This window comes from Bos indicus x Bos taurus, chromosome 5, assembly GCF_003369695.1.
Source record: "Bos indicus x Bos taurus breed Angus x Brahman F1 hybrid chromosome 5, Bos_hybrid_MaternalHap_v2.0, whole genome shotgun sequence".
In the NCBI taxonomy this organism is placed as follows: Eukaryota; Metazoa; Chordata; class Mammalia; order Artiodactyla; family Bovidae; genus Bos; species Bos indicus x Bos taurus.
In genome coordinates, this window is record NC_040080.1 from 81784962 (window position 1) to 81803176 (window position 18215).

General features: G+C 39.1%; 1 protein-coding gene across 4 annotated transcripts in view; it reads right to left on the reverse strand.

Moving 5' to 3' along the window:
• The window catches only part of YAF2 (YY1 associated factor 2), an 86951-nt gene extending 73993 nt beyond the window's left edge, over positions 1 to 12958 (reverse strand). The window contains exons 1-3 of one of the 4 annotated variants that reach the window (XR_003511191.1): positions 12782 to 12925; positions 12211 to 12336; positions 10292 to 10670 (exon numbers count right to left, since the gene is read on the reverse strand). Coding sequence is in view for 3 of the 4 variants with exons in the window: in XM_027542597.1 (XP_027398398.1) it covers positions 10469 to 10670; positions 12211 to 12336; positions 12782 to 12807 (354 nt within the window). In the remaining variant the exon portion in view is untranslated. Of the gene's footprint in view, positions 1 to 10286; positions 10671 to 12210; positions 12337 to 12781 lie in introns of those variants that run through there. The other 3 variants (XM_027542597.1, XM_027542596.1, XM_027542598.1) reach the window with 3 other exon arrangements.
• Between the last annotated feature and the right edge of the window lie 5257 nt (positions 12959 to 18215).

The window sequence follows — 18215 nt, forward strand, 5'->3', positions numbered from 1 at the left end:
CAACTTCAAGAGATCTCAGGGTTCCAAACAGCACAATTCAAAACCTCTGCACCCTTCTAAAGGAAAAAACAGCTCTCTCTACGCCAAGAAACATGTTACTTGATTCTAAGCGGTAAACCTGTCTCCTCCTTACTTCTTATTTCCTGCAACTTGCAGGAAGGAGGCTTCCCAGAGCTAGCCCTGAACAAGCAGTACAGCTGAAAGAATGGATGGCTGTGCATTCAATGCTGTACTAACATCTCTCTGGCTGGAGAGATGTCATAATGGGTGCACATTCCTATTTTCCTCCTTATACTTTAGTATCTTCAATAAATATGTAGTGCTTTTATTACCAAAAAGAGTTACTGTCTTAAAGAAAAAAAATAATTCTATCCCCCATGCTCAGGTTATTTACATTCATAGTTGAAAGTATTATTTTATTTAGATTTACCTAAAACAGGAAAGTTCTAATAAAGGAATAACTGCTGGTGGAGTATCAACATAAAGGAATCAGAACATTTCAGAAAGTAGGCTATAAATTATTTTCAAGCAGATACTGGGCCTTGGGTAGACAAAAAGTAAATAAAGAACAAGGATGGAAAAAGATGAAAAGCGACTAAAACAACTCTGCCTACTCTGAAAATACACATAAGAGGTCTACTTCCTGAGCAACTATTTCTCTGGCATAGAATATTACCTACTTGCTGCTGTTGTAGGTTTATCATCATTAGTATATCCTATAAAGGATGATATTGTATAAAAAAGCTGTGATCAGACTATAAAATATGCAAAGATGAAGTGACTCTCAACTCATGCCTAAAAATTATCAGAGAACTGTACAAATTTTTTTATCATACACACACATTCATATTTGTTATTAGTTATACTATTAGAGATTCTTAGTATTTGTATCACAAATAAAAGAAGGAAATAATATTTACTGGGATTTTTCTCCTAAGAAATACTATGGTATCAAAGAAGTCAGAATATATAGCACAATAACCATTACCATAAAAGACATCAAAATGAAGTTTAACATTTTAACTTCAAAAATATTACCTAAAATAAGGAAAACAACAGTCATTTTGTTCTTCATTCAGTATAATGCTAGCCCAAATTTTAACATAAGTTCATGTATTAGTTATAAGTAGTAGGTTTAATGTTAGAAGTTTTCAAGGTGTACAACACTAGCTACAGGCATAGGAAATTCACCAGAAGAAATCCTTAAGAAACTACTTGCTAGCAAATTTAAATTAGAGAAGGAAATGGCAACCCACTCCAGTGTTCTTGCCTGGAGAATCCCAGGGACGGGGGAGCCTGGTGGGCTGCCATCTGTGGGGTTGCACAGAGTCGGACACGACTGAAGTGACTCAGCAGCAGCAAATTTAAAGCTACCACAGCAAGGTAATAAAAAAGACTTAAAGAAATCCAAACATTTGAACCTGGCATTAACCAGCTACTGACCTTGAACAGGTCACAATCTTTCCAGGCCTGTTTTCTTACTTGTCAAGAAACTAAGCTAGAGCCATGAGTTCCAACACATAGAAAAGACCTCACCCAGCATATTGCTATGTGTTATCTGGCAGTTCTCTAAGACTTCAGTGCAACAAGAATCCTCTAAACTGAGCTGAAAACGTCAAACAAAAGGATCTGGAAACAATAACGGCCTTGACAATTTCAGAAGTTTTAATACCAACATCTCCACCCCATACACCTCAAAACTTCCCTCTGGAGACCACCTTCTCTCTCTACCATGAGGTGCCCGTGCGCTCAGTCGTGCCCAACTCTTTGTGTCCTCGTGGACTGTAGCCCACCAGGCCCCTCTGTCCATGAGACTTTCCAGGCAAGAATACTGAAGTGGGTTGCCATTTCCTCCTCCAAGGGACAGCTCCGACGCACGGATCAAACCCAGTCTCCTGCATCTCCTGGATTACAGATGGACTCTTTACTGCTGAGCCATCTGGGAAGCCCTCTACCATTAAGGTTTCAAGAAATAAAAAACAGCCTCTCTCAGGAAATGACTAAACACTATGGCAGCTCTTAAAAGTCTCAGTAATTCTGTAAATTGCCATAATAAACAATATTAAGGAATGAAATCTCTACTGAATCTTTTAAAACTGATCAATCATAGATCACATATCATGTAACAAAAGGTAGAGACTTTAGCAGGAATAAAAGCCGATAAACAAAACACAGCTAAGTGTTCAGTAAATATTTGTTAAATGAATAATTTATTTTCAAAGTCACAATTACATAATATTTTACAACTTATTAAAATCACTATTTAAGGAAAATGTGTCTTTTAAAAAAAGGAAACATCTCAGGTTTCACTGAATGAAAACTTGATACCCCAAAGAATGCCAATCTTGTACCAAAGTATGTGGGCCAGATATCTAACCTCGAAGGAAAGAGGAACAGCAATGAAATCTTTCACCCAAATAAAATAGTTTCATAAACCTCTTTATCAGAGACAGAAGGGTGAGTCAAACAAACCTGTGTTTCTTTGGTTTATTTAGAATTAAAAAAAAAAAAAAACTATGCTTCTAGCAATAAAACTATGATTAGATGACCATCTCCCTCTCCTGAATGCAGGGTGGCTTGATGAGCAAATGGAAGAATAAACAAAAGCATTCTGAACACAGTAAAGCACTATATGAATTATAAATAATTTAATGATATTGCTTTTATTGAATCCCTACCCACAGAAACAACCTATAATAACTAAGAATTAATTTGGTAGCAATAAGTTATAAATATTTTTTAAAAATATTTAGTGAGTACTTACTTGTACCAGCCACAATGGTAAAGGCTTTACAGAAATTAACTCATTTAATTTTCTCAATACTTTTAAAGGAAAAACAAACTAGAAAAACAAAACCTGAGTGGCATAATGAAGATCACTGCCAATATAACCAGTAAGACAGCTGAGAAAAAAATGGCTCCTGGGATAAGTACAAAATATACATAAACCTCATTCAATCCATCCTATGTAAATTTGTCATAGTCTTGATAGTAATCATCTTAGTCTTCTGAAATCTTCAATTACATAGGAAACATCCTCCTGTTGTTCATCGTTTAGTCACTAAGTCATGCCTGACTTGTGACCCCATGGACTGCAGCACACGAGGTTTCCTTGTCCTTCACCATCTCCTGGAGTTTACTCAAATTCATGTCCATTGAGTCAGTGATGCCATCCAGCCATCTCATCCTCTGTCAACCCCTTCTCCTCCTCCTTAAACATCTTGTTAAAACCAGCAATCCCTTTTAAAAACATACATATTTATACATATATGCATATATACATATATATATATATACCCACATACATATATACACACATATAAAGAGAAAGAGGGTTTTACCCAACAATGAAGTGGCAGCTTCATTTGGCTGAAATTTCTTAGGAGAAAGGTAATCAATCAAACTGGAAATTGGCCACAATGTTAAAGCACACTTTGTACCAAAAGCACTTTACTACTGGCCACTACAGTAACTGTTTTTATACTCAACTTGAATATAAAAACTATAGGTCCAAAAACTAGACAATATTGTAAAATTTTAAATTCCTTCTTTTGTTTACTCATTAGCAAATACTATCAATCTTCTTTGCTAGATTTCAAACTCTTAGAAGCTGGAACTGGTGTCTACAATTCTACAGGCCTAATTCCATGGACGGAGGAGCCTGGTGGGCTACAGTCCATGGGGTCGCTAGAGTCGGACACCATTGAGCAACTTCACTTGCACTTTTCACTTTCATGCCCTGGAGAAGGAAATGGCAACCCACTCCAGTATTCTTGCCTGGAGAATCCCAGGGACAGGAGCCTGGTGGGCTGTTGTCTATGGGGTCGCACAGAGTCGGACAGGACTGATGTAGCAGTAGCAGCAGCAACATAATTTCTGGCATATGGTACATGTCCAATGACAACATGTTGCCCAACAAACAAGAAGAAGATGTTTGCTATGCAATTGAAGATTTCAGAATCTAGATTCTGTTCACTTCTGATCATTTATTTCCAATAATTCATACATGTATACAGAAGGTTTCTTTTCCAAGTATTGACTTAAACTGTATCAGAATTCCACCTTTTTCAAATACTCAGCTTCATGAGAAAGACAAAACCAATTCTGGGTTTATGAGGAAATGCTCAAGTTAGAGATCACAATGAGAGGTATGAACAAAGACACAAAGGCAGGCAAGCTTTGGATGGACTTAGGAGAACGGCACAGAGACTATGCATGTGAGCTGGATCTTGAAGCAGCAGTTAACAATGCAGGCAAAATAACCAATTCTAGAAAGATATCAATGACTAGTTCTTTTAGCTTGACTCACAAAAATTAGAAATAGTAAAGAAGCACAAGATGAGGGAAATTTCTTTTTTCTTTTTAATGTCTGCCTAATCTCTATCAGGAAAGGAGAAGTGGGAGAAGATGAGATGGTTAGATAGCATCACTGACTCAATGGACGTGAATTTGAGCAAACTCCAGGAGACAGAGGAGGACAGAGGAACCTGGTGTGCTAGTCCGTGGAGTAGCAAGAGTTGGACATGATTTAGTCGCTGAAAAACAGCTAATTTCTACAGTTACACAGGTGTCTGCTAATTTGTACAACTGATTTATCTTTAAAAGTAACGTGTTGATAGATAAAACAATGCTACCTCAATCATAAGGTAAAAATTAGTGCCATTTTAATTATAATTAAATTTAATTCATTCCATTGGTTAATTTTAAAGTCAGTACAGTTCAAACAATTGCAAAAATCTGAATTCTAAATTATTTTTCAATTAAACAATCTCAAATATTACAAATTTATGTCCAGTATATTTTAGTTTCTGATAGGCTCTTGACATCAACTATTTTAACTTTGAATATTCAATGGAGAACTTACAATTTAATCGAGTAATAAAAAATACTTGACAATATGTTGTACTCTTTTATGATTTCAGTATAGTCAGGAAGTACTTCTATACTATGCAAACTTCAGTAATGTAAATAACAAGACCTAACAAAAGGGTGTGAGATAATAAACATAGAATTTTCCAAAGTTAAACCTTAAAAATGTTAAGGTATTCATGTACAATATCATCCTTGAAATAATGTTAAAACATGAAACATGTTATATGTCAATACAAAAAATGATACAGCCAAAAATGTACTAAAACTGAGATAAAAGTTGTTTTTTCTCTTGTACACATACATGCTTTTAAGAATGTGTATAAGAAATAAAATATGGTAATAGAAATAAGACATGTGCTAAGCTCTTTGTTTTTATCTGATCTTTGAAATAAACAAATATTGTATTATAAAAATACTATTTCCATGTTTTAAAAAAGTACTCAGAATTACTCATCTCAGTTACTAATCCAACTGTAAAAATAGTGCTTTTACTATTTGGCAAAATTGCAAAAAAATTTTTAAATGCACGAAGGATTAGTATATACTTAACAAATTAAGACAAAATAATCCAATCATATTTTTACAAAGACAATCTCTAAAGTTATTGGAAAAGCAATGCCAGGTGGCAAATAGTAACAAATTTAAAAGAACATTAACAGACAAGGTTTAAATGCCTAAAATGTTCCAAGTACTAGCTTCAGAGATAGCAAAGTAAAGATAGTCCTTGTTGGGGAGAGCAAACACCTACACAGTACTGTGTTCTGCTGCGGAAGTAACTATACACACATACACATAAAAAGATACACTGAATCAATATGATAGTGGGAGTGGGTGCAGGGAGGGCTGCAATCCCACAGGACTTCTTTTTAGAAGCACCATCTGATAGGAATACTTGAGTGCTGATGCAGCACAGGCCTGGCTGGGATACATAGCAAGAACTGAAACTAGCAAGGCAATCTAGACATAGGTTGTCATGGCCTTGAATACAATGCTCAAGAGCTCAACCTTTATTCAGCAGTCACTAGAAAGATCTCAATTTTTTTTTTTTAATACAGAGCAATCAAAATAATCCCACAGGTGTCAAAAAAGTGCTGAAGGTAGTAACATTAGCAGTGTTCTGGAGAAGAAATCCATTTGTCCAATAACTCATGAGAGAAATGATAACTGGCTTCTTAACTCTAACAACAAAAACTGTAAAAAGGACAGATTTGAGAAAAAGCCAAAAGAAGACCGGACATGAGGGAGGATGATGAATTGAAATCAAAGTTGAGACAATGAAATTCCATAAAGTTTATGTCCCATACAAAATAAGGAATAGAGAGAAGTCAATTTGGGGTAAGCAGAAGTTAATTTCAAAATGTATTAGGAAAACTAAGAAAAAGGAGTGTTAGAGATGTCAAGGAAGGGGAACTTAAATTTTTAGGAAAGGCTGCCAACATCAAATACTGCTGAGGTGTCATGAAAAAGACTTGAGAATTAGGCTTCTGAGTTTAACACTAGGTCACTAGGGGTCACTAGGTTATATCTGAGAGCTGTCACTTAACTAAGGACAAAAGAAAAGGAAAGAATGCTTAATGAAGGACATCTACCGCATACAGAAACCCAAGGTAGTAAAACTCTACGCCAGCAGTGCATAAATATTTTGGTCCCAGGATCTCATTATACTCTCAAAAGCTAAAAGAGCTTTTGTTTATCTAGCTCTTATCTAAACCAAGAAATAAATTACTACACTGAAAATAAAAACAGAAAAATTTATATATTACTTCATTTTAAAATATTTTAATATATTTTTATGAAAAAAAACTATATTTTCCAAAACAAATATAACTTTGTGTACTTGTGTATTTTTAATGTACTCAACTATTCAGCTTAACATAAGACATCTGGATTGTCATAATGCCTCTTGCATTCAATTTTGTGCAATGTGTTTTTTTAAGAATATGAAGAAAATCTTGACTCCCACAAATTTGTAGTTGAGAAAGGGAGGCATATTTTAATAGCCTTTTCAGATAATTGTGGATATTCTTCCATACGTACATAAAAACACAAAAAGGAGTTGTTTCTCAAAGGTTAGTTGCATATGAAATCTGGAACCACATCAGGGAAGTTTTCACAGGGTTCCCTTAAAATCCACTGGTTCTTTTATACTTTGAATGGATTATCTATGTATGGTTTTATAACATAATACACTGGTAATTGGGAAATACTGGTTTAGTGAGTTATACAAATCTTCCAAATGATAACAAACTTTATGATAAAGTATCAGAAATTATATTTGTTGATATAACCATCCAATCTCATCTTTAAAGTACTAGGAAGCTCTTAAACTCAATATAGAGGTTACAAGTTTTCAAAAATTTTCACTTGAAAGCTCAGTTTTCTTCATTGGCAACAAATACCATCAATTGTTTTCCTTGAAGTGACAGACTATGTTCATTTTTGAGAAAATATCTAATGAGTATCCAAGTCTGAATAACCACAGTTTGCTAGGTATTCTCTCAAATAAAAACAATATTCTATCAAAAAAGCTAGTTCTGCTCAAAACTCAAACAACTACAAAAATGCTTTCCCGTGAATCAACCACATGATTTTGGTATGCAGCAGGAATGCCTTACTTGTACTTCCCAGTTCATCAGACAGAATATTTTAAAAGACACGAGACTTTCTAAAATTAATCATTTTCATTGCTTCATGAAGGATATTCTAAAGTGAAACTAGCATGATTTTTACAACATGTGCATGGTGGTGAAATTACGATGAATACAGCAATGTGGTGCCACTGAAGAGCTAGCAGGTTTGGGTTTTTTTTTATAATTTTATTTATTTATTCTTGGCTGTGCTGGGTCTTCACTGCTGTACAGGCTTTTCTCTAGTTGTGGCAAGCAGGGGCCTCTCACGGTGGTGGCGCCTCTTGTGGTGGCTCCTGGGCTCTAAAGAGCTCTAGTACTCAGTAGTTGTGGCATATGGGTTTAGTTGTTCCGAGACACGTGGAATCTTCCCAAATCAGTGACTGAACCCGCGTCTCCTGAACTGGCAGGCAGATTCTTAATCACCGAGCCACCAGCAAAGCCCCAAGCCAACAACGTTACCCAGCATTAACTCTGTACCACCACCTCAAGTGTCAACACAGTGAAAAAGGCAAGTAACATCTTAGAATGATTATGAAAATTGTTTGGAGTTTACAGACTCCCTAAGAAGTCTTTAGGGACTCTTGGTTCACACTTTGAAAACCATTACTATCCAAACACTAATCACTTTTTTAAATTTCTCTGTAAACAAAGAACCGTGTGGCTACTCTAACCCAAGATGTAGAGAAAATAAGCCAACCTCTTAGAATCAGAAGTCTATGAACAATATAACTGTGTGGTGGGAAAGGTTCCTCAGGTAAGGGAGGCTCACAACTCTGCATTTCTGAAAAACACACTGCCTGAGATGGTCCTCAGTGTTTTTCTCCACATTCTCACACAAGAGTCTAGATGAAATCTGTGCCAAGCCTCAAATTAGAAGACAGAAAGCAAGCATGACAACAATGACACTGAAAAGATTTTTATCAGATGATAACTGGTTTAAGGTTTCTTCAAAAAAATGTGAATTTTATCATTTACTTCCATTTTATAGAAACTAAATCACTCTTTTTACCAACAGTCAAATCCTAACCATAATGCTGTATTTAATTATAAACACTGTTTTTTTAAATAAGAAAATTTCACCTCTTCTGCTTACACATTAAGAATTACTAATACGACCTCATGTATAGAATTGGGTACAATTCAAAGTGTTTCTGAACTGACAGCAAATCATAAAGTTTTATAGAAGAAACAAGTATCTATTTTGTTCACCACTGTAAGTCTAGTACCTAGCTCAACCCCAGGACAAAATAAGATGTTCAGTAAACATTGCTGAATGTTGAAGTGGTTAAAAATAAGAATTCATGGTTAAACTCCTAGTATAACACCTAGTGCTCTTGCTAATACATGAAACCTTTCTCATCATTCTTGTAACATCTCTGAGAAACCCAAAGGAACTAATACAATTTACCCTCAGAAAATACAACACTACCTATTATACTCGAAATTACATTTGAAAGCCTGCTCTGGGCTAGGTGTTTTTAAGTATTCATTTAGATCACAGTTCAAAACCAAATAGCTCTATCAACTTTCATTTTCAAATATCTACAATCTGAATTAAGCATTAATTTCCATTCCTATATGAAGTGACAATAAGATACCACTCTAACTCAACATATTGATTGTACTACCTCACACACGCTATGCTACTTCTTTTTCTCTGATAATTCAGAATTGTTCTTGATTTTTTAAAGTTTCTTAGACTTATATCTGAGACACTATTGCCTTAAAAGAATGAAATATAAAGATAAAGGAAAATGTGTAGCACTTTTAATAGTAATTGTCACTGTAACTTCTTCGATTTTTCCTGTCAGACTGACATTTGTCATTGATTTTCTTACAAAAGCACAATGTATAAAACTTTCAGTACTGGAACTATCTAGTTATTTAGAGTTTAGATTTTTTTTAAAAAATTAATCAAATTTAAACTAACTAAGGCCAGCAAGTACAAAATTGCAATTCAATTGGGGAAATGGCATACATTTAAAGAAGCTAACAATTTAGGAATTGAAGTTACTTCAAATCACATTTCATCTTAAAACTCTGCTATGAATATAACCCCATTTTATTTCATACAGCTACTCTGCAAAAAAACATGACTTACCAGGGATATTGTCAAAGGAAAAGATCTTCTGTTGCAATATAAAAGGATTTGAACTAGATATCCTTTAAACAAAAAAGACTTGCCAGAAAGACTTTAAAGGGAGACCACAGACTCCATCTTCTCTGGAGGTTTAAAAAGAAAAGTTTTTCAAATGTCTGGGATTGGCTTAGACATGGCCTCACATTTGGCAACTAAGACAGAATCAGTTCAAAGATCAGTCTGACCCAAGGGACTGAAGTCCCGTCTGTCAGTCTCACAAACAAGTCATTAGGAAACTGCCTCCTTCTGCTTTGCAGCTATCCAGTCCCTGCCTTGGTAATCGCCAACCTCATTCTTGAAATTACCCTAACTGCTAATTAACATGTCAGTCGTAGAGAATTATTTCTTCCAACTACTGAAACTTCTGCTCCTGAGTATTATATAGTCCTTTAATTCTGTATTTCTAACACCACCAGAGAGGCAAATATTTTGTGGTGCAATCAATATCTGCCCTATTAACAATGCCCTGTTCCATTGTTCTCTCCAAACATGGATTCCACTCTGCATTTCAGAAACAGTGGGAGAAAAGTAACAAATAACAGAGAAATTAGAGCTCTTAGGTTTAACTTAGGGCCAAAATCAAAAGAGAAGAGACAAATTCAGAGAGAGGAAGGAAGAAGCTGAGAGGGTCGTAGTGTAGAACACTTACTTTTAGGAACAGAGTGTCCCTTAGACTTCTGGTGAGTTGCCCAGAGCCTCTTCAGTTTCAATCCAAATGACAATGCTTCTCTGAGTCCTTCTCAAGAAATGTTTCCACCACTAAAAATTGGATCTATAAGAGCTCAGATGTACTGGTAAAAAATGTCAGGGGCCCCCAACGTGGGCCTCAAACCTCTTTTAAACTAGGCCCACTTCTCTGTCCCGGGCCAACTCCCCTGTGCACTATATTCCTTCTTCTTCCAGGTGCCAGGTATTCGGCCTGTTTCTTCTCTTCTGAGCTGCCACCACCTACTCTATTTCTCAGGGTTCCTCTAACCCCAAGACTGGCTGTGGAGTAGGACACCAGCTTCCCCCCTTCCTTGCTGTCCCTGCAAATAAACATATAGGCTCTTCTAGTTTCAGTATTTTTCTAATGGCTACAAGAACATAGAAAGGGAACAACAAAAAGCAACAATACTGTACCAGAGGTTAAGATTATAACTGTCTCCACATTAAAGTTCCTGCCTTTTCTTAACATTGCTTATTGAGCATTTAAAACAGTACAAAGTACTGCATAGATAAACAAATACAATCTAAACCAAATCAAACCTTATATAAACTAAAAGGTATAAAGATACTTTGCTTTTCAAAATACTTAAATCACGGGTCCAAAAATAGCTACCACATTCATTTCAGCAAATGGTGCTTTTTCCTTTTTCGTATGTTGTTACATTCCCTTGAATTTAGTAGTTGTTCGAAAGTTTGCTTTTTAAAAGATATCAGAAAAATATTTAACAATTTATTGAATTTAATGAGACTATACAAACAGTATATTATGGTTTACAAAAAGACAAGTATGTCAAAAGCAGCTAGCTTCAATAAGCAAATCTTAAAATTTAAAGTTTTTATAACCATTTATGTCTTTACATTTAAAATTTAATTAGAATCAAGATATCTCGTTTTTAGAATCATAACTTCTACTGAATATATTCCCCCAAGGTTAATATCATATAGCCCTTTTCAAAAGCAACAGTATATTGCATTCGTATACTCATGATAATTCACTTTCCAAGAAACTTTAATCAAAAATATATGCCCTCTAAATATCAGGCCACAAATCACAGCAACCAAGTGCTGGCAGTTCAAGAACGTCACTGACTTTGAATCTCCTGAATGATCGTCTTTATCCACTTAATACACCTAAGTAGTTTTTTAAAAGACTGTTATCATGCTGTAAGCTGACAATGAAATAAAGACTGAAAATAGGCAGAGATCATTTTATCTCATTTGTATAGTAAAATAAATTGCCATTTAATCAAACTAAAGATATTCAGATACTTTCAGGAAAAATGTGTCCCTGTGACTTGGGCTCACCTCCAACTATTTATAAAACATTAAAGAACTGAGATTTAAAACACTACACAAATCCCTGATTTGACCTTTCCAGAGTCTATATTTAAAAAGGAAGCTTAATCTATTGTGTATTCTCTAATCAGATACTTTTTTTGAGGAACGAAATTAAATTACATCGTTTGCTCCTAAAGAGGTTTTCATGATTTTTCTGATTCCTACACACTATCACAACAATGCAGCCAACGTTATTTCATCCAGAGAATGTGGTGCGGATGGGGGGGTGGGGGTGGCATTACATCCAGCGACACAAATTAATCGCGGCAGAGCTAATGCCTCCCTTAAATAATTTAGTCTCTCTTGGCAGCAAAAAACATTACAGCCTCTTCAATTACCCTCACCGCAAAGCATTGCTCGGGTCGTGATCAATCTGACCCAGTTCCTATCGCGGCCACCACCTCAGTCTCGCCTCGGCCCGCCGGGTCTGCCAATATCCTGGGAGGGGGCGGCGGCCGCAGGGGCGTCCTCGGCGCCGGGACCCCGGGGGCTGGCGGCGCGCGGGGCAGGCCCGGGACTCACCGGGTGGAGGTGCCCTTCCGCACATCGCACATCATGCACTTGAAGGCCTCGGCGCTGTTCCGGAAGGTGCAGACGCTACAGTCCCAGTAACCCTCATCCGAGGACGGCTTCGGCTGCCGCTTCGGCCTGCAGGACATAACCCGGACACGACGCGGCGCGGGGTCACCAGCGGGCCGCGCCCGGGCCCCGCAGCCGCCCCCGCCCCGCCCCCAGCCCCAGTGCCGCGACCCCCGCCCCGCCGGTCCCCGGCGCGCCAGGCTCTCGCTCGGAGGGGGAGGGGAGTCAGGAAGGCGGGGGCGCGAGCACGGCCGCAGCAGTAGCCGCCGCCGCTGGACACCCGGGGCCGCCGCTGGACACCCAGGGCTGCCGCTGGACACCCGGGGCCGCCGCCATCGCGGCTCCATTGTGGGGCGGCCGGCGCCGGCCCTTCACGCGGCAGCGCTCGCACAGCGGCGGCACCGCCCCCGTTCTCGTCCCGCTGCCCCGGCGGCGAGCGAGGCGGCCGCCCGAAGCCCGGCGCAAGGGCCCCGCCGCCTGCACAGTCCGGGCCCCGGGGCCCGGGCGCTGTTACCTGGTGGGGCTCTTCTTGTCTCCCATGACTTGGCTACAAACGCACGCCGAGAGTCGCCGCCGCAGCCGCTCTGTTTGTCAATAAGGAGGATAATAAGCCGGGCGGAAGCGGGCGGGGGAAGAGGGAGGGAGGGGGTGGGGAAGGCCGCACCGCCGAGCTCCGGAGCCGCCGCCGGATCCCACGCAGCCTCCAGCTGTCGGGGAAACTCCTGCCTGGGCCACGTGACCCGCGCCAGCCAACCAGCGGCCGCGCCGGAGACTTCAAACGCGGCCAGCGCGGCCCAGCACTCGCGGGGAGTTCGCTGGCGGCGGCGTAGGGGTGGCCGCCGCAGCGTCCAACGCCGTCGCCACCTCTCTGCCCCGAGCCGCCTGCTTCCCTTGGGCGTCCCCCGAGCCGCTCTGTCGGGGTTATCTTGTGCCATCCCGCCGGAAGCCTGGGCCGAGGTGGGCCGGCGTTCGGAGGTCATCTCAGCTCCGGACCAGAGAGCGCGGCCGCGGTCTCCAGGTAGAACCGCTTTCCGGGCCTGGCGCGTCTCGGCGCGTCTGCCCAGCCCGAAGGATCCCCGGGGACAGGCGGGAGCCAGTGAGCGCCATTGCTAGGTGCTTTGAGCCACTTGGTTTTGTGCACACGAATGCTCTACCAAGTAAGGATTGTTGCCCTTACTCCGGAGGAGAAGAAACTGAGGCTCAGGAGAGGTTAGGTGATTTCCTCTATATTACATAATTAGAAAAGGATAAAGCTAGGACTCTAACCCTGGTTTAATTGCAGATGCGCTCTTCTCGACTCCGAGGCCTCTACAGTAACTGCTTCAAAAAAAAAAAACAATGAAGAAAACACTCATAAGACCTTTTTTCTTCTTTTTAAATAATGAGCTTGATATGCCCTGAACGTTGTTAAGGAAAGAACACTTTCAGAGGGTGGGATGAATGGAGAGAGTAGCATGGAAACATACGCACTAACATCTGTAAAATAGAGACCCAGTGGGAATTTGCTGTATGACTCAGGGAACTCAAACCAGGGGTCTGTGACAACCCAGGAGGGTGGCGTGGGTGGAGTGGAAGGAGAGAGGGAGGCTCAAGAAGGAGGGGACATATGTATACCTGTGGCTGATCCATGTTGATGTATGGCAGAAACCAACACAATATTGTAACTATCCTTCAATTAATAATAAATCAAAAAAAAAAAAAAAAGAACACTGTCCTCCCAGGTCTGATTTTACTTCAACGTACTGGATGCCCTCCTGGACTCTGGCAGTTGCCATCCAACTAGTCTCTGAGCTTCAGCCCCACCTCCTCAATCTATTCAGTAATTCACAACCAGTTTAAAAATAAAATTTTGGTAACATTGTGTCACCTCGCTGATCAAGAACTTTGCTTAGGCTCTCAGACTTGGCCTAATTAAAAAAAAACAAACACTCTTTAGCACTATGTGCAGGCACTTTGTAAATCTCTTTACACAAATTCGTGTTTTAAAGGTCTGGAAATTTACACATTTGTGACTATGCAAATGTTCTCATCAACTAGCCTAACTACATTTGAAAGACAAGGAATTTAGGGACCAGGTTAAATGTTTTCTTTAATGAACTGGCCAGGTTAGAGCTCAAATATCCTGTCAGTCTTTCACCAAGTCATGTTTTCTTTCCTTTTTCAATTGAAGTATAGTTGACTAACAGTATCAATTTCAGGCTGCAGCATAGTGATTCAATATTGTTACAGATTATACTCTATAAATTGTTACAAGATAATGGTTATAATTTTGGGTACTATACAATATATCTTTGTTGCTTATCTATTTTATACATATTAGTTTGTTAATCCCTAATTTGCCCCTCCCTGCTTCCCTCTCCCCTTAGGTAACCACAAGTTTATTTTTTGTGTGTCTGTTACTTTTTGGTTAACCAAATGAGGTTTACAGTTTACAGCCATTTCTGAACTTATTGCACCACCTGTATTTTTGGCAAGCATCGCTTAAAATTCCCACCTCGATGCAGAAACCCAGGAACTATGAGGAAGGCACACAAGAGATCTAAGGCCTAGTCTTCAATCTCTTGGTAATACAATGGGTAGATTTAGGTAAGTCATTTCCTTTTTTCCCCTCTGTGAAATAAAGGGGTTAAAATTATTATCTCAATTCAGGTTCCTTCAGCTCTAAGGTATTGTGATTTTTTAAGTTCCTCAACTGGATGGATTATCAATGAGCTTAACAAAAACTGGCCTACTTGCAAAAGATGGCAAGATGGCAACAAAGTATTTTTAAATCAAAAGAAAAGCAAATGGAGCAAAAAATCCCCAGTGCTGCAAATCACCATTTTGCTAGAATATAGCATCCACCACTATGAAACCGTACTTCCCCCGGTGGCTGAAACGGTAAAGAATCTTCCTGCAATGCAAGAAACCTGGATTCAATCCCTGGATCGGGAAGATCACCTGAGAAAGGCATGGCAACTCACTCCAGTGTTCTTGCATGGAGAATCCCATGGACAGAGGAACCTGGCAGGCCACAATCCATGGGGTCGCAAAGAGCTGGACACGACTGAACGACTCACACACACACTATGAAATAAACTTCATCTCTGATTCATAAACTCAAGAAGTGTAGGAACATTTATTTATTGTTTTTATCATTGCATCTAGGATAGTCTGACACGTAGTAGGCAGTCATAAATATTCTCAGAACAAATACATTCACCTGTGTCACAATTCTACAATGAGGTATTTTTTCATACCAAGACTTATAGCCTGTTATGCTGAAATTTACAGCAGCCCTTCAAACTGTACTTTACAACTTTGCCAAGTAGTCCTTATAAAATAACCAGAAATTCATTTTCTGGGGAGGACCAAATTGTTGAAGTTTACTAATGATATACCTTTTTAAAATTAAAGTGATCCCTGGATTCCCTGGTGTGGTCCAGTGATTAGGACTCCATGCTTCCACTGCAGGTGGCCCAGGTTCAATCCCTGCTCAAAGAACTAAGATTCCGAAAGCCACATGGCACAGCCAAAAAATTAAAATATCCCTGGATCATTGATATAATAATATTAATTTCCATTCTGTTATGCTTCCAAGAATGGTGAAGACTGGAGAAGTTACTGAAACTCTGTGTGGGATCCTGCACACAGGATTCTGTTCTCTGCGGAGGTGGATAAAAAAGATTGAGTGCACTGGCTTTCGATCAGAAACTTGACCTTGGATCCCAGAGCCCCCAGGATGTTCTGATGAATTTTGAGCTTATACCATAAGACAAGCATAACAATGACAATACAAAATATGTATTAAGGTTTTGTATATAGTTATTAGGCAACAGGAGCTAATAACTGAAATGAATGCCATCTTGCTTATCAACTGGAATTTGAGGGAAAAAATTGTATAAATTAGGCAGAAATAAGCTAGAAACCCTTCCCGAAAGAACTCAAAGTATAACAATAATAAGCTACAACTGTAAAACCAATCATACTTTAAAAGGTTGAAACCAGAAGGGAAAGAGACACGTGTACCCCAATGTTCATCGCAGCACTGTTTATAATAGCCAGGACATGGAAGCAACCTAGATGCCCATCAGCAGATGAATGGAAAAGAAAGCTGTGGTACATATACACAATGGAGTATTACTCAGCCATTAAAAAGAATACATTTGAATCAGTTCTAATGAGATGGATGAAACTGGAACCTATTATACAGAGTGAAGTAAGCCAGAAAGGAAAACACCAATACAGTATACTAACACACATATATGGAATTTAGAAAGATGGTAACAATAACCCGGTGTACGAGACAGCAAAAGAGACACTGATGTATAGATCAGTCTTATGGACTCTGTGGGAGAGGGAGAGGGTGGGGAGATTTGGGAGAATGGCATTGAAACCTGTATAATATCATGTATGAAACGAGTCGCCAGTCCAGGTTTGATGCATGATACTGGATGCTTGGGGCTGGTGCACTGGGACGACCCAGAGGGATGGTATGGGGAGGGAGGAGGGAGGAGGGTTCAGGATGGGGAACACAGGTATACCTGTGGCGGATTCATTTCAATATTTGGCAAAACTAATACAATATTGTACAGTTTAAAAATAAAATAAAATTTAAAACTTTTGAATTAAACAAATAAATGATGTGTAAAACTCAAAAAAAAAAAAAGGTTGATAGGTTTTTGTTTAGTTGTTGGTGTTTTTTTGGTATTTTGTTGGTTATAAAAATTATATGTTATCAGTTGCATTAGCTTCTAGGGTGCCAAGATAAAATACCACAGACTAGGTGGCTTCAGCAGCAGAAAGGTATCTTTTCACAATTCTGGAGGCTGGAAGTCCCGGTGTCAGCAAGGTTGGTTTCTTCTGAGGTCTCTCTCCTTGGCTTTCAGATGGCTGCCTTCTCTCTGTTTCTTCATGTGATCTTCCCTCTGTGTATGTGTCCTAACCTCGTCTTCTTGTAAGGACACCAGTTATATTGGAATAGGGCCTAAACTAAGGACCTCGTTTTATCTTAATTACCTCTTTGAAGACCCTGTCTTCAAAAACAGTCACATTCTGAGGTACTAGGAGTACTTCAATGTGAATGGCAGAGGTGGGGGCAGAATTCACCCCATAACACCAGTGAAAAAGTTCAGCAAAGATTTTTTTAATTAACATATCCAGCACATTCTTGTAACACTGCTGGTACAGCCTCACAATCCTCATCTGAAACCCTTAAAGCCTGGATATGTTTCATAAATAATATATTTGGGATTTTCAAAAGTATGTTCCAAATACTGCATAATTACCTAATACTCCACGTGAGTTCTGAAGCAGTAACCTATAATCAGATGCATTAATGTTTCTGCAAAACATAAATATTCACACTAAGTGGGAAAATAAAGTCTATAAGTTACCTCACATCAGTTCTACTCAGGTTTTACTGCTGAATGATTACAGATCAGGCAAAATGTGAAAATGCTCTCAATTTTCAATGCTTTTTGATTACAGAATTGTGGACAAAGGAATGTGGATCTGTAAGAATTTGCAGATGAATTCAGATTGAAAAGGTGACTCAGTCTTTCATTCCTAAATGCTCAGTGGTCCTGCCTTGATTTGGTTGCTGAAATTTGCATTAAATTTTACTTTTGAACATTGAAGTACTAAGAGGTGAACTCAATAGCATTCTCGGTTGAAGACATAGTCCTTCCTACCCTCACAGTGTTCCAGCAATACAACTTTCCCTTCATAATCAGGATCCATCTCTCCATCCAAAAAAAGCTAATCTGCTGGTTCAGAAGCATGGAGAGCACTGAACATCCATTCTGGCAGTTTCATCTTCCAGTCCAGTAAAAGAACGATTGTTGTGGTCCCTGATAGAAGCATTCCTATCCCAAGAATCAAGATCTCCAGATCTTTAGAGTTTGATGTTAGGGGGATGAAAAGCAGAAACTCTGCAATCAGGATTTTAGGTATAATAGTGAGAAGAG